The sequence below is a fragment of the Primulina eburnea genome, chromosome 2, assembly GCF_022965805.1.
Source record: "Primulina eburnea isolate SZY01 chromosome 2, ASM2296580v1, whole genome shotgun sequence".
Lineage (NCBI taxonomy): Eukaryota > Viridiplantae > Streptophyta > Magnoliopsida > Lamiales > Gesneriaceae > Primulina > Primulina eburnea.
In genome coordinates this window covers 2926559-2940392 of record NC_133102.1, presented here as the reverse complement: position 1 = coordinate 2940392, position 13834 = coordinate 2926559, and the positions used below count along the sequence as shown (strand labels likewise).

The window sequence follows — 13834 nt, the reverse complement described above, 5'->3', positions numbered from 1 at the left end:
ATATATATATATATATATACTCTCACTTGTATGGATATAATTTCTTTTTCCCGCAATATATATATTATAAGAATTTTACATAATGTTGGTGGAGAATTATAGCTTTATTCCAATTAAATGGAAACGATGTAGGAGTAGATCACAAGTAGTGTTCATATACACTAGCTTTACAATAAAATCGACTTCCGACATGAAATTTTTTATCCCATTGGCAAATATTTTCAAGGGAAATGGGCTTTGGACTTCTTCTTTCCTTTTGTATTAGGAAAAAAAGGGTCTTCGTTATCAGGTTGAACAAGGTTTATATATAAGTGTGTATGTGTACTGGTATGAGAAAACTTTGCAGTCGTGATTGAATAGCAACGTGTAGTACGCAACTGAAATGTAATTGAATTTCGGTTCAAATCCCACCACTGTTAGGCCTTAACAAGTATTTTTCGATATATAAGTTTTCGTTTTTGTCAAATTAATTTGAACGTATTCAAGTCCGACTCATAGTTGCATACATTCCGAATAATTTTGTGGGAGAGAACGCTTCTATTTTTTCAAAATAAACTTCGTTGAAATACATAAATACACAAAAGAAAAAAAAAAGAAGCAATTATTATGTATTCAGCAGGGATTTATCAGATGAGATAGCCCTTTGCTGTATAGACTACAAGTCTTTTAACTAATGTAACACACAACAAACATCATATTCTGTATGAAAAGATACATATAATATGATCATTCTAGCTTAGTTTATATCTGATAGAAGTCTATATCACTTAGTTGATTAACCTCCATATCGATCCCATGCTGCGAACCAGTCATTGATGCACACGAATAAAGGCCCGAAACCGCTTCTTCTAGGTCATCATCAGAGACTAATATTCTTGGAGACCATGTATCCGGCCACGTGCTGGGATTCTCAGATGATTTCGAAGGAGGGAAACAAACCATATGTTTGTCTTCCTCGGACGACGAAATTTTCACAGGGTTTGGAGTTGGTCCAAAACTGAGTAGATTTGATTCGGGGGGGTCTGATTCAAGGATGAGTTCGTGTGGAAGTTGAGCCAGTGTATCCGCACAGGTGTGCTGGTTAAAGTAAGTGGTTTGGTAAAGGATTAATGGTTCCTCTTTGATTTTCTGAACTTGTTTTGTGGCTTTGCATCCCTGATGCTTGTGTGTGCACCTGTAATAACATCTGCATGTACAACATAACCAGTACAAATAAATATAGATTGGAATGCTTTACAGGACCTCTGGTTCAAAATATTAATCACTAGCAAATTAAATAGCAGTTAAGGCCGAAGGGCGGGGCTGGGGGATCGAGGAAAAAAAGAGGAAAGACATGAGTCCGATTACCTCGGATGTTTACTGTTCAAAATATCTTTCTGACCATATTTTCTCCATTCACGCCCATCATCTGTCGTGGGAGATATCCTTGTCCATGAATCTGAGGTTCTTCTGCAGAGTTCAATGAAATAAAAAAGAATTCAATACAGCAACAATTTCTGTTGTGAATTAAGAATTGTAATGGATAAATCATATCAAGAAAACCATATTATTTTTAGTTTTGTAAGTTTCTTTTTTAGAATTCATAGTTAAGCAGTCAATATCAAACATAATTCACACCCACTTATAAACACCCATTAATAAATAACTGGTCAATTGAGTTGGTGAAGTTGGCTCCACAAAACCTTATCTCTATGTACCATATTCCAATCTTGAAATGACCACATCCAATGAATTTAAACAAATAATTTTCCCAAGAGAAAAAAAGGCCACAAACACACACACAAAAACTTTATTTTAAAAAAAAATTATATGATGCAAAACTTTCTATTGCGTACAATGATTTGTAATTTTGTGCTCCGTGATGTTTTGATATGATAGATTCATACATCAAAACGAAAGCGCAAAAGCCGCCTTTCTTGTTTGCTTTATCCATCAAGTTGCGAACACTGTCGATGAATCAACATCGTAGGTGTACGTTTATTGTCCTACTAGGAAAATTGATTGTTTTGAATTATTCCCGTATAAACACTACTGTAAAAAGAGAGAGCTTTTCAGTAACTAACTATACAAGGAAATGATCTTGATTCTTGAGGCTCATGTTCTTGAAAAAAACAATATATTTGCTCAATATAATTTACGATTTCGTTTGATGTTAAATAAATAAAAATATCTAGAAAAAAACAGACATATCATTATTCCTAGTTCATATATGATGCTAAAAATAATCAATATATATATATATATATATATATGATGTTGATATATATATAATCTCACGTACGTTCTTTTGTAGCAGCCCCTCCGATCTTTGAGCAGCGTCTTCTTCTTCTTCTTCCTCCCGCCGGGAGACGCTGAACCACCACCTCCAGCAGAGTCAACGGAGTCGATCTGGGATGAGGCAGCGGTACTGCCAGAAGCCACCATTGAGAGGCCCTCAGTGAAAGATCTCAAGATTTTCATGGCGAGCTGTTCTTGACCCGAGTACTCTTTAAGATTAGCAAGCTTACGCAGAAGGGCTTGGAGTTGGAGTGCACTTTCCCTGCCTTCTGTTAGCTCTTCCACTAATCTTTTCTCTATTGCATTCAAATTTTCACTTGAGTTTCCCATTTTGTTTTTTGAGATCTACGAGACACAGGTTTTGGTTTAATCCCTCTATTTCTTTGGGGTCAATATACATACATATAGATACGTATATGTATATATTATATATATTGACGGAAATAATTTTTAATGTTGTCCGGAAGACTGTGGCAAATAAAAGGAAATTCCAGCTATTTGATAAGGCCGAGGGGTGGTGACATCATCGCCCTTTACATCATCTGATGACGCTATATGTGCTTCATTTTTTCCAATGAATTTTTTTGTTATTTTATATCTCTTGTAACTTGGAGATAGATATAAATATTATATTTTTTTGTCTAAAGTGTTACTTTAATGATAGGTGTGGATTCGAACTACCCATGTCACGAATATAGATTTGTGAAACCGTTTCACAAAAACTTACTCTTTCTAAATTTATTTTTGGTTGGGTACTTGGATTTAATTTTTTTAATAATCCTAGCCAATAAAAAGTTTGACTACAATTTATGCATTGTTTATTTATCTCGTATAGATCAAATTATTAAATATAAAATTACAATAGTATATTTAGTATTTTTTAATTTATATTTCTTAATTATTATTAAAAGTTGTAAAATTATAATTTATCATATTATCTCAAATAATAACTCAAACCAAACATATTATTATTTATTCCATATTATTTTACCTGTTAGTCAAATGTTTTAATAATTACAATATTATTGATTCACAATTTCATCAACGCAACTAAACGACCCTTCGAAAATGTCATATTTATCATAAAACGAGGTCAAATCTCTTTATTTATAATTATTTTAATTTATTGATTGATTGTTTGAAACTTTGTACAAGATTAATTTTTTTTGAAAATCCTATTACATGATCTAGATATTTATTAAGTTAATTTAAAGGTTACATAATCAAACTTTTGTGTCAAATTGTGTAGTGCTAGAGGTCATATTTGAAATAGAATGGGTGGAAAATGGGGGCAAAATTTTAAGGAGGGTGGCAATTAATTAAATGTTAAAAAAGTACAATAATTTTACTTTTTTAATTCGATCAAGTTGATATTTAAATAACCTCAATCGTACCTTGAATCATCACATCATGCTCAGATGTAATAAATAAAAATTGTATATGCAACAATTAATTTTAATCCGATCAAATAATTTGTTTCCCTTGGTCAACCTGTTCACAGCAAAATATGTCAAGTGCCGAATTAAATAATAAGGTTAATAATTTCACGTTAACCCTTCGAATCATACTAATTCACCATTATGGTGCCCCTTCTTTTCCATTTTTTTAAGATGTAAAATCCGTTGTCGTTATTATTTGATCGCATGCAACTCATGTTATCTAGATAGACAACATTGGACAAACATTTTAAGATATGTTCGTCCGAAAAAATATTTGTAATGAAAATCGAACTCATAATAATCGATCAAATATTCACATATTTCACCTACTTCGAGACTAGGTTAAGGGCTGACCCTGTTCAAGTATATGCAACGTACACTTGCCTTTTTATAATCAATTAATTAATGGCATCAATTTATCAAAACTTCCATGTGCGATACACATTTAGTCCTACATTATATTATTAATTACATTGACTAAAATTTTTTCATTTGAATCAAACATAACATTAATAATATAAATATTATCAAAATTTTGACAATTTAATATGATGATCAACAATAAAATTTTGCAAAATAGTTTTTTGTAACATTTATATATTCGACATTAGAATAAATAAATAACAAACAGACGATAGTTTCTAGGGTTTCGGTGTCGTGAGGTATTTTGTTATATATATAACTTTAGTCGACTTTTATTTTTTAAAAGGATCTTCGCCTTGCGATACATAGATTTATTAGATTCGAACTAAATTAGTAAGTTTTTACGGAACTAGGATTATCAATCAAACTTGTGAGTTGATTTAATTTTATTTTAATTACTAAATATGTCATTCTTCTCTTCTGATTCACAAATTATCAAGTAAAATAATTTAAACTCAAAATCAGCGTCAAATATATTCAATCATTTCTGCATTCAATTCGAAGTCAAATACTATGTCCACGGTTTATTTCATCCTACCCATGTGGACATTGCCCCCATGATAAGACGATGGTCAAGATTTGCTCATGGATATATAGGACCCACTTTTTTTTGAAAATTGTACGTTTGGCAATATCTTACCGTTGAAATGAAGTGGGGTAGTGCCCACATAGGTAGGATCTCATTCACCCTGTATGACAAAGCACTTTTTTGTCAGGCTAAGATACAAGCACAGAAGCAATGCCAAAGAACTCCAGAATGAAAGGTAAAACAAAAAAGTCAAAGATATGAAAAACGGAGACATAGCTACTGGGTCTCATTTTTTTCCAGCTTTTCAATTTCTTGGCGACGTTTTCTTTCTGCTTCTTCAAGTTCCCTTGCAGCATCCTCCTCGTCCTCCATTTCATCACGATCTTCAAACTCCTTAGTTGCTGCCATTGCTCTGACAACAGGATCTCGTAGTTCAGAAATCAAACCGCCACCGATCCGATACTCTTCTTCATCCCCAATCAAGAACAGCCGTTGATCAGGTCCACTTGCCATTGGAATATCCACCGCCAATAACTTCATATCATACTGCCAATAAGTACCAGTAGAAATTATTGTAGGAGTTTATACATACCCAACACAGGTCAACTCTAAAAACTCAATTCATTGAGAATAGATGCAAATCTGATGCTCGGAGGCATCTGAAAGTAAAAGACTAGAAAAGCACACCCATTTGATTCGACTGTACAGAAACACAAAAAAGTTCATGATTTATATGGACATCGATATGCGCATCTTAAATTCACAAGATCAGAAATGAATGTTAAAAACCTGTAGCCTACAAGTACATTGCATGATAATCTCCGAACATATACTACACTTAAACGAAGGGGGTAGGGGTGTTTTTCTTGATTTACTCAAATCAACCAACAACTTCCATTTCATTAATGAAACAAATAACTTAAAGTGCGTTAAAGAAAACCTGGCCTTTTTTCTTCTTGACTTCAACACTGACCAAACCTTTCCTTTCCGAACCCTGTATAGGGAAAATAAGAAAACATCTTTTGCTCCTTAAGCTTGGCTGGAAATTCTTCAGTGTTATACCCCCACCCGACATCACAAAGGCTCGCAAATCAGTTCCAGTGAGTGGGGCACCCATGACCTCGAGGATTCCAGCGGATGTATTTAATCTCCTCATTGCCATTCTGTAAACTGTATCTGGATTAACCGTGAATCTTGCACGAACATACAAGCCCTTGACATGACAAAAAGATAAAGTTGTCATCGTTAGTCAAGATGTTCTGCAAATGTTACAAAGCATGGTCTGAATTGCATGTATTTGAAAAAAACAAAAGACAGAGAATGGAAATTTTCCATTTCAGTGTTCATTGAGTAGAGAAAACGTGTAGTCAGACAAGTGTGTAGCGCATGGATACCAATGCATCATATCAAAAATATCGACTTAAAGTCCACGAATCATTCCCCTTCTTGTCCCTCAATATATCCAAAATATAGGGGGTAATTTATAAACTGCTGATTTTTTCCCCTGAGAAATACTTGCACCATCCCCCATCTCCCCATTTAACACATCACACAATTCACTGCACCAACCAGCCAAGTTAGCAGTGGAAACGGGGAAGAAAAAAATAGACAGACACAAAAAGATGTATTAACAATAAATCCAGCAGAAACTGCAGCTCAAAACAAGAAGCTATGAGCCTAGTGGATCAACTAGATCGGGCATCTCAAGGACGGGGACAATCGTATGTCACTAGCTAAATGCAGAACAACACTGCAGGCAAGATGAAGAAAAGTCGGTGCAAGCATTTTTTGCAAGCTAAGAGAAGTTCATTCATAATTTTAAGTCATCTGCAAAGTATATTCTCTTGGCTCCTTTCATATGTCAAGTATCTGGAGTCCAATTAAGCCTTCACTGTACCTCAGCAGTCGAAAAGTGAGACATGATTAACTATATTCACTGTAACTCCACACAACATTACAAAGAAAATTTGAAAGATTCAATATTAGAATTACAGACACAATTTAACCCCTCTATGGTTGTGGCCCTGTGTGTATACTAACTTGTCATCATGCTATGATCGCGGAGAGGTGCAGGGGATAAGAACAACTCATAATGTACATACAGGTTCAACACAAGGAAGCAAATAAACATACATGCCGCCACACAGGTGAAGTCATATTATTATGAATCTACGACAGTAAAACCAACAAAAAAACACGTCATTAGATCATGAACACCATAAAAGATATTCCTTCATCATCAATGGAATAATTAACCAAGTCCAACACTAAAATTGCAACAGAAATTAAAGATGAACAATCACTACAAACATTGGAAACAGGAGGTCGGAGCTCACCGCGAATGCCACGATAGCCGATGAAAGAGCTAGAAATCCATACTTTGCCATGCCTTCAGAAAACCCAATAAACATATTAGCAATCCCAAACAAGACCCTCCACAGCAAAATGCACACCACCAGCCCAGCAGCACCCAGTATCACCAGATAATTTCTCTTCCAAAATGCCTCGATTTGAAGCCTCCCCGCCTCCCTATAGCGTGTAACCGCCTTCTTAACAGTCGCCCCAGGGTTTCTCACTTTTTCCGTAATTTTTTTCGAGCCCGTCTCATAATTCTTCGATGAAAAGAACCTAAACCCCAAATTACTTCTGTTCAGCAATAATCTGACATCTGGGTCTAGATTTCCGTATAATTTCGTAAACGTGGGTGAGGATGAAATATAGGCTCTGTAAGAATTTGATGACCAAGTAGAAAAAGCAGGGTTCTGGATTGTTTTAGGGTTTTTTGTGATGAAATTGGAAATACCACTGGTAGTGGGATTACCTGGAGCTAACTTCGATGCAATATGATGAAAATACCTGAAAACAAATCTAGACGAAGAAGATTTTGCCATTTTCTTCCTCTTTCGATGACGCTTGAAATTTCCCCACGGGATTAGATTCACGAATCACAAACTCGGAGTACGATCGATTGACTTGCTGGAAGAAAATTAATCAAACCGCTTCTCAGGAGGTCTACACTCCACATACATACATATATATATAGTAGACACACACGGCAAAATAACATTCGATCTCTGAATTATTTTTCTTACAAAACATTTGTTTTGAATTCAAATAAATAAGAATTTTCCTAAAATACTCATTGATCAAGCATATGTAATCAATGTATTATGTATGCAGCGATTTTGTAATGTGAAATTTTAATAAGAATTATGTTGAGTGTAAAATTAAATTGACAAGCGGATAAAAATTATTTCTTGTAATTTTCTTAGAAAACATTTGTTTTGAATAAGAATTTTCATCGAATATTAGTGACCAAACACACCCAATCACTGATTTTTAATGTCAAATTTTAACAAGTTACAAAAGTTAAAGTTGAGTGTAACATGATTGGCAATCAGAAAATTTAAAAAAAAAAAATTAATTCAATACACTAAACTATTGAACAAATGAAGGAGAACTTCGATCCAGCCATTTCATAAATAATTAACGCACAAATGTTTAAACCAAATCATTTTGCTGCACATATGACATGTGAAGAAAAAATTCCAAATATTTTGAATTTACCATATGTACAATTACGTGTAGAAATGTTGACAGCTTGTACGTGATGTTGACGACATGGTCTTCCTCCTGTCGCGACGGATGCTGTTTTATCCTTTTGGTCAAATCTGACCGCTCAATGTTCAATTGATTTTTATGTAACGAGACAACGAGCTATAACAATATTTCGTTGACAATTTAATACAGAATTTTGATTGGTCGATCTCCAGCTTGCGATGGACATAATTCACTAGTTGGGAAAATGTAGTAGACCGAAGGATTTTATTGCGCCTGGTCGCGGGGATACTATATCCAACCCAACCATCTTCAATAATGACATAGCCGCATACGTAAAGTAAAGCCCTCGCAGTATCCATGTCTGCATCGAAAAATATGACATAATGTATACAATCATAACAACCGACTACGTCAAGTAAGGCCTATAAGTCGTGACTTACATTTAAATATTTTTTTTCAAAAAAATTATCAATTCATTTCATGCCTAGATTTTAAATTTTAATAAGAAATTTATTCCAATCCATGTCATACCTAAATAGGCGTTACATGATTTTAAATTTTAATTAAAAAAATTATTTCAATTCATGTCACGAACACTTCATTGGCGTGACATGAATTGAAAAATTTTTACTAAAAAAATACGTAAATAGGCATGACTTATTTATTGTTAAAAATTTTAAAAAACAAATAAGATGATTTAAAAATAAAAATCACGTCAATTTAGTAAGCGTGATATATTAATCTTACAATTACTTTTTCCTTACTTTATTTTATGAAATTATTATAATTAATATAATAAACAGTAAAAAAACCCTAATATTAACTAATTTTCATATTTAAATAATATAATTATATTTAAAACACAAACTTTGAATTTTTTTTTAAATATCAACATTTTCTGTTTATTGTTACTTTCTTATTAGTATTCTTATTAGTAATTTTATAATATGATTAATATTCATATTTTAAAATTTAACAAAATTATACTTAATAGTATAATGCAACTGAATAAAATTATAATTACATTAATATAATATAAATAATACAATTAAAATATAAGAAATTAGTTAAATTACCTTTTCAAATGTTGTTCTACTAACTTTGTACTTGAATCAGCGAACGATATTTAATATTTGCAATAAATTACAAAAATTATCAGAAATATTATACGAGAAAAATTTCAATATAGAAAGAAAAAACATGGATTCGACTGACACTCGCCGCAATTCTCTCACATTCTGATACTCAGCATAAATCTCCAAAAATCAAATTCTGAATTACTATACTCGGCGCAATTCTCTCGAATTTTGATATTCAACTGAATTCTCTCAAATCAAATTATGAATTATGATATTCAGACGCTCAGTACAATTTATAAGAGGAGGAAAGTCACACATTGTGAGAATTATAGCTAACAAGAAAAACCGCAGTGGAAGAATGCCGAATAAAAGGAAGAAAGGAATAATGCCGAAAATCTGAGCAGAAAGTATGCTCAATACTCGGTGAAACTCGGTGCAATTTATAGTAGGTATGTGACAGGTTGTCACAGATTCAATGAATCCGATTGAATCCGTGACTACTTATTTTAAATTTTTTTTTTTTTATTCTGAATCTGGTGCAGTGAATAACGGATTATACTATTTTTATAAACGTTTTCAATTTGCAACATTTTTATAACGATTTTATTAGTTTATAATATTTTTTTAAAAAAACCTATTAACTATAGGGAAACAAAACCAACGTGAACCAAATGAATACTACCGGTTTCGAAAAAACTGAACCATAATCATCAAAAACCAAACCTGAGTCTCGGTTTAATGTTTTGATTGGTTCGACTTAGTTTCGATGATAAAATTATTTTGTTATTTTATTAATATCATTTATATAATATCTATATTTTTATATTATATTATATTATAAAAATGGAACATTTTATATAACTACTTCGGTGAAAATTTTAAAATTACAAATAACTTTTTTATTTTTAATTAATTTATTAGTTATTCATTGTCTCATTATCTTTTAAATTTTCAATCTTATTTCTTTGAATTAATAAACTAGCATAAAGTTTTAAAATAAAATTAATTACTGCACTTATAATTCTAAAAAAATATCAATCTCGAAAAAAAGATTGCGTGTAAGTAATTTATATAAGGCGCTGGGGTCTCCAACTCTTATATATTTTTAATTTAATAATTAAATTAAAAAGCTCCACTTTCAGGCCTGGGAGGAAACTACACTTAAATTGTAAGACAGTGAATGGACAAAAATACCCTGATGACCTAGACAACTCAAATGGAAGGCCGAGATATAAGTTCAAAATCATCCGACGGTTCATAGTTGTTCTTGTTTTATATATTTATTATCGTCAAAACCCTAACATCAACTCTCTCTCACTTCCAATATCGCCGTCTAGGGTTTTGGCACGCCTCCATTTCCGGAGTAAACATGGTGAGTCGCTGATAAATCTTTGATAAATGCGATTTATTATTCTTTTTCCCAGACGATTCGACCCATTTAATTTGATTTATTGGTAGGTTCTCTCAAACGATATTGATTTGTTGAATCCGCCGGCTGAGCTTGAAAAGAGGAAGCATAAGCTCAAGCGTCTGGTCCAATCCCCAAATTCATTCTTCATGGTAACACGATTACACCTTTTTTTTTCTGTTTTAATTATTGATTAATTTTCGTATCTTTTATTTATTGAATGATTTTTTCTTTCCTATTGTAGGATGTGAAGTGTCAGGGTTGCTTTAACATGTAAGATCATTTTTTTTCCGCACCCACACAAGGGAATTCCTGATTTTTTTCTGTCCCAGATATTACTTGATTTCATGAATTAAAGATAAAATTTTGGGATCTCATGTATGGTTTCGTTCGTGTCTCTTGCAGAACCACGGTTTTTAGCCATTCGCAGTCGGTGGTGGTGTGCGGCAACTGTCAGACTGTGTTGTGTCAACCAACTGGCGGGCGTGCGAGGCTCACAGAGGGATGTTCCTTCCGGAGAAAGGGAGACTAAGATGAATTCTCTGTTTTCGTTCTTGAGGTCAATGGCAATGATTTTCGGGTTTGATTTCTTGAATTATAATGTGACTCGGTGAGGAATGACTCGGAAATGCTGTCAGTCTTTTTACTTTTTACCATGTCATGCTAAAATTTATTGGAAGAATTGATATGTATGGGACTTATGCTTTTATATCTATTTGATTTTGCTGTGAATCAAACCAATGCATGTATTGTTTGAATTTCCATTTTGTCATGATGTTCAATCTTCTTCTTGTGAGTTTATGCTTTAATGAGTTTCTAGGATTCACTCGGTACTTTCTTGATGGCCTGTGGTGGTAATTTGGGTTTGATTAGTTTCTATATCCTTGAAGCCAGGTTGGCGACAATCCTGTCCTGTTTAGCATTTGCTGCACCCCATCAAGAAAATTGTAAAAGTGAAAGTACTGTCGAATATTGTTTGAGATTTTGTCGGACCCTAAAATCAGGTTCCCGGCGCTGCCTGGTTCAATCCAGCGAGCGTTCGGCATTGAATAGCTCATATAACAATTATCATTACATTACATGAGGTAAAAAAGAGGGTTTTGAAATTCATCCTATAATCAAATGGTTTTGAGATACATGGCTTCAAATCCCTCTATCCAATCACACTCTTGAAAAACACACATTAATGTTAATATCTAGCATGATTCGGGAGCTCAAGGCACTTGTGGAAAGAGCATTTGGTTGGATGTATGTTGGCATAAAAAGATTAAACTAAAAGGTTTGAGGATGTTATATTTGGCAAGTTCAATGGCTGTTTTCCGATCGAATTTAATATGGTGTGGTGGGTTATTGTTTGTTCCTGTTCTTGTTTTTTGTTTGTTGTTTTTCGTGGTAAATTTTTTTAGAATTCTTGTTTGAATACAACACACAACTCGATATTAATATCAACTTTATGGATGGTTAAATATAATTAGGTGAAATTTTCATAATTCTTACATTTATTTTATTTTTCGGTCATGAATATGATCGCAAATTTGTAAACATACTATATTTACAAGTTAAGAGTTAAAGACTCGTCAATTTATTATTTAAAATAACCTGTGCAGTATATCAGCTTAAATTTTATTTTATAAAAAAAATATGATTTGGAATATACTTATAAACAAAAAATATCCTTACTTCTTATACATTCATGAAAATTGAAAGCATGAATGATCATACATTCTCTGTTCTTCCGTCTGTGATCCCGTATCCAAGCAGCAGCTACAACTTCTGGCCATCGTGTTGCCTCCTGCGAGTCGCGATTAGAATGAAAAAAGGCAGTTCGCGAAAACATCTTTTAACAGGACCAGGACAGCAGCCTCTTGACTGCTTCACACCCAAAACAAAAAGAAGGGATCAGGGTCGTTTATCGAGCATTACAATGATCTCTGGTCTTCCTGTCTGGAAGACCGCGAATGCGGGTCGATGTCCGATGCCGATAATGTCCATTAGGTGTGCACGAGATTCTGAACTTTTACAAATTCTAGATGCACTAATTAGTTCATCTTTTACACTTTCCCGCTTCCTTTACCTTTACGGCGTAGAATCGGCCCAGCGATGCCTCCAACTCGAGATTTTGATTCATAGAACTGAACTTGTAGCACTTGTGGTGCGTAGGTCTTCTTTCTTTTTTTTCAAATCCAGGAAAGGAGGGCGGATCGTCCGCTCTTCCCTTTCCCTCTGGCGCCAGCAACTCTTATAGACTAGCTAAGGGAATACCGGTATGCTCTGGAGCCCGTTACCACTATTTTAAAAATGTATTCATTGCAAGTCCACCGTCAAATTACGATCATTCTCTCTCCCTGCGGGATATGTTATATATTCATACCAAACAATATCTAAATTTATAAATTTAAAGCTAGGGAAAAGTAAAACCAATAAATACGAATAATTTGAATCATAAAATAAAATTTTATTTTAGATTTAATAATTTTATTCCACGAGATTTCTCACCCTCCATTTCACCCCGTTCAAGGGAAACTGGAAACTCATCCCTTGTTTTAATTCTTATTATATATTTTAAACTAAGATCTTCTGCCGAATTGTTACTTTGGGACCAAGTTGGATTTATGGTAGACTCACCGAACAAAGTACTTTTGAATCACTCACTAGTCCACTTTTTGTCCTGCTTATTTATTATATGAATATCTCTACACATATTACTTATGATCTAACCCTATGTTATCATGTAATAAAATATATATTTCAATAATTAATGGTAAACTTCGTTAGGTTGATTCTTCCGTAGCCTACGTGTAGCGTACAGAGCCGTATTTGTATTCCACTGAGCTTCGGGTGAAATTTTTTTTAAAAAATGAACTCTTTTATTACGGTGAATAATTTTATGTGACATAACACATCAACATATATTTGAAATAATTAAATTAACTAAATACTATTCGTCTACCTGTTTTTGAGAGAAAAAAAAATATTTGTCAAATATGTATAATCATTGACAACAAATCTTTTTTGTTGTTGATGAAATTGTTATTGGTGTTATTAACAAGATCTTATAGAACTATTAATATTTGACGATAAATTGGTATCATGCTCGCTCATATATGATATAACAGAG

The 13834-nt window shown here is 33.2% G+C and overlaps 3 protein-coding genes across 4 annotated transcripts; 1 reads left to right on the top strand and 2 right to left on the bottom strand.

Moving 5' to 3' along the window:
• Window positions 1-594: 594 nt before the first annotated feature.
• LOC140819655 (WRKY DNA-binding transcription factor 70-like) lies at window positions 595-2749 on the bottom strand. The gene is made up of 3 exons (XM_073179833.1): window positions 2282-2749; window positions 1348-1449; window positions 595-1186 (listed from the first exon to the last, which is right to left on the bottom strand). The coding sequence occupies exons 1-3, from the start codon at window positions 2605-2607 to the stop codon at window positions 742-744; spliced, it is 873 nt and encodes a 290-aa protein (XP_073035934.1). The 5' UTR covers window positions 2608-2749; the 3' UTR covers window positions 595-741.
• Window positions 2750-4935: 2186 nt separating this feature from the next.
• Window positions 4936-7692, bottom strand: LOC140819643 (uncharacterized). Of its 2 annotated transcripts, XM_073179823.1 has the most exons (4): window positions 7525-7690; window positions 7005-7296; window positions 5609-5881; window positions 4936-5214 (listed from the first exon to the last, which is right to left on the bottom strand). In XM_073179823.1, the coding sequence occupies exons 1-4, from the start codon at window positions 7557-7559 to the stop codon at window positions 4945-4947; spliced, it is 870 nt and encodes a 289-aa protein (XP_073035924.1). In that variant the 5' UTR covers window positions 7560-7690; the 3' UTR covers window positions 4936-4944. The 2 variants fall into 2 exon arrangements, with proteins under 2 accessions (XP_073035924.1, XP_073035915.1); XM_073179814.1 differs by having other exon boundaries at window positions 7005-7692.
• A 2823-nt stretch (window positions 7693-10515) lies between these two features.
• LOC140824481 (small ribosomal subunit protein eS27y-like) lies at window positions 10516-11453 on the top strand. The gene is made up of 4 exons (XM_073186065.1): window positions 10516-10680; window positions 10767-10868; window positions 10961-10989; window positions 11122-11453. Exons 1-4 carry the CDS (start codon window positions 10678-10680, stop codon window positions 11246-11248), a joined length of 261 nt encoding a protein of 86 aa, XP_073042166.1. The 5' UTR covers window positions 10516-10677; the 3' UTR covers window positions 11249-11453.
• Window positions 11454-13834: the final 2381 nt, after the last annotated feature.

Coding starts and splice junctions, on each gene's coding strand:
- LOC140819655 (XM_073179833.1), bottom strand. CDS start 2,607: ATGGGAAACTCAAGTGAAAATTTGAATGCAATAGAGAAAAGATTAGTG. Junction 1,450..2,281: donor AGGGGCTGCTACAAAAGAAC/GTACGTGAGATT, acceptor TGAACTCTGCAG/AAGAACCTCAGATTCATGGA. Junction 1,187..1,347: donor TTGAACAGTAAACATCCGAG/GTAATCGGACTC, acceptor TTGTACATGCAG/ATGTTATTACAGGTGCACAC.
- LOC140824481 (XM_073186065.1), top strand. Junction 10,869..10,960: donor CCCCAAATTCATTCTTCATG/GTAACACGATTA, acceptor TTCCTATTGTAG/GATGTGAAGTGTCAGGGTTG. Junction 10,990..11,121: donor TGTCAGGGTTGCTTTAACAT/GTAAGATCATTT, acceptor TGTCTCTTGCAG/AACCACGGTTTTTAGCCATT.
- LOC140819643 (XM_073179814.1), bottom strand. CDS start 7,559: ATGGCAAAATCTTCTTCGTCTAGATTTGTTTTCAGGTATTTTCATCAT. Junction 5,882..7,004: donor CGGCTATCGTGGCATTCGCG/GTGAGCTCCGAC, acceptor TGTCATGTCAAG/GGCTTGTATGTTCGTGCAAG. Junction 5,215..5,608: donor TCAAGAAGAAAAAAGGCCAG/GTTTTCTTTAAC, acceptor ACTTATTGGCAG/TATGATATGAAGTTATTGGC.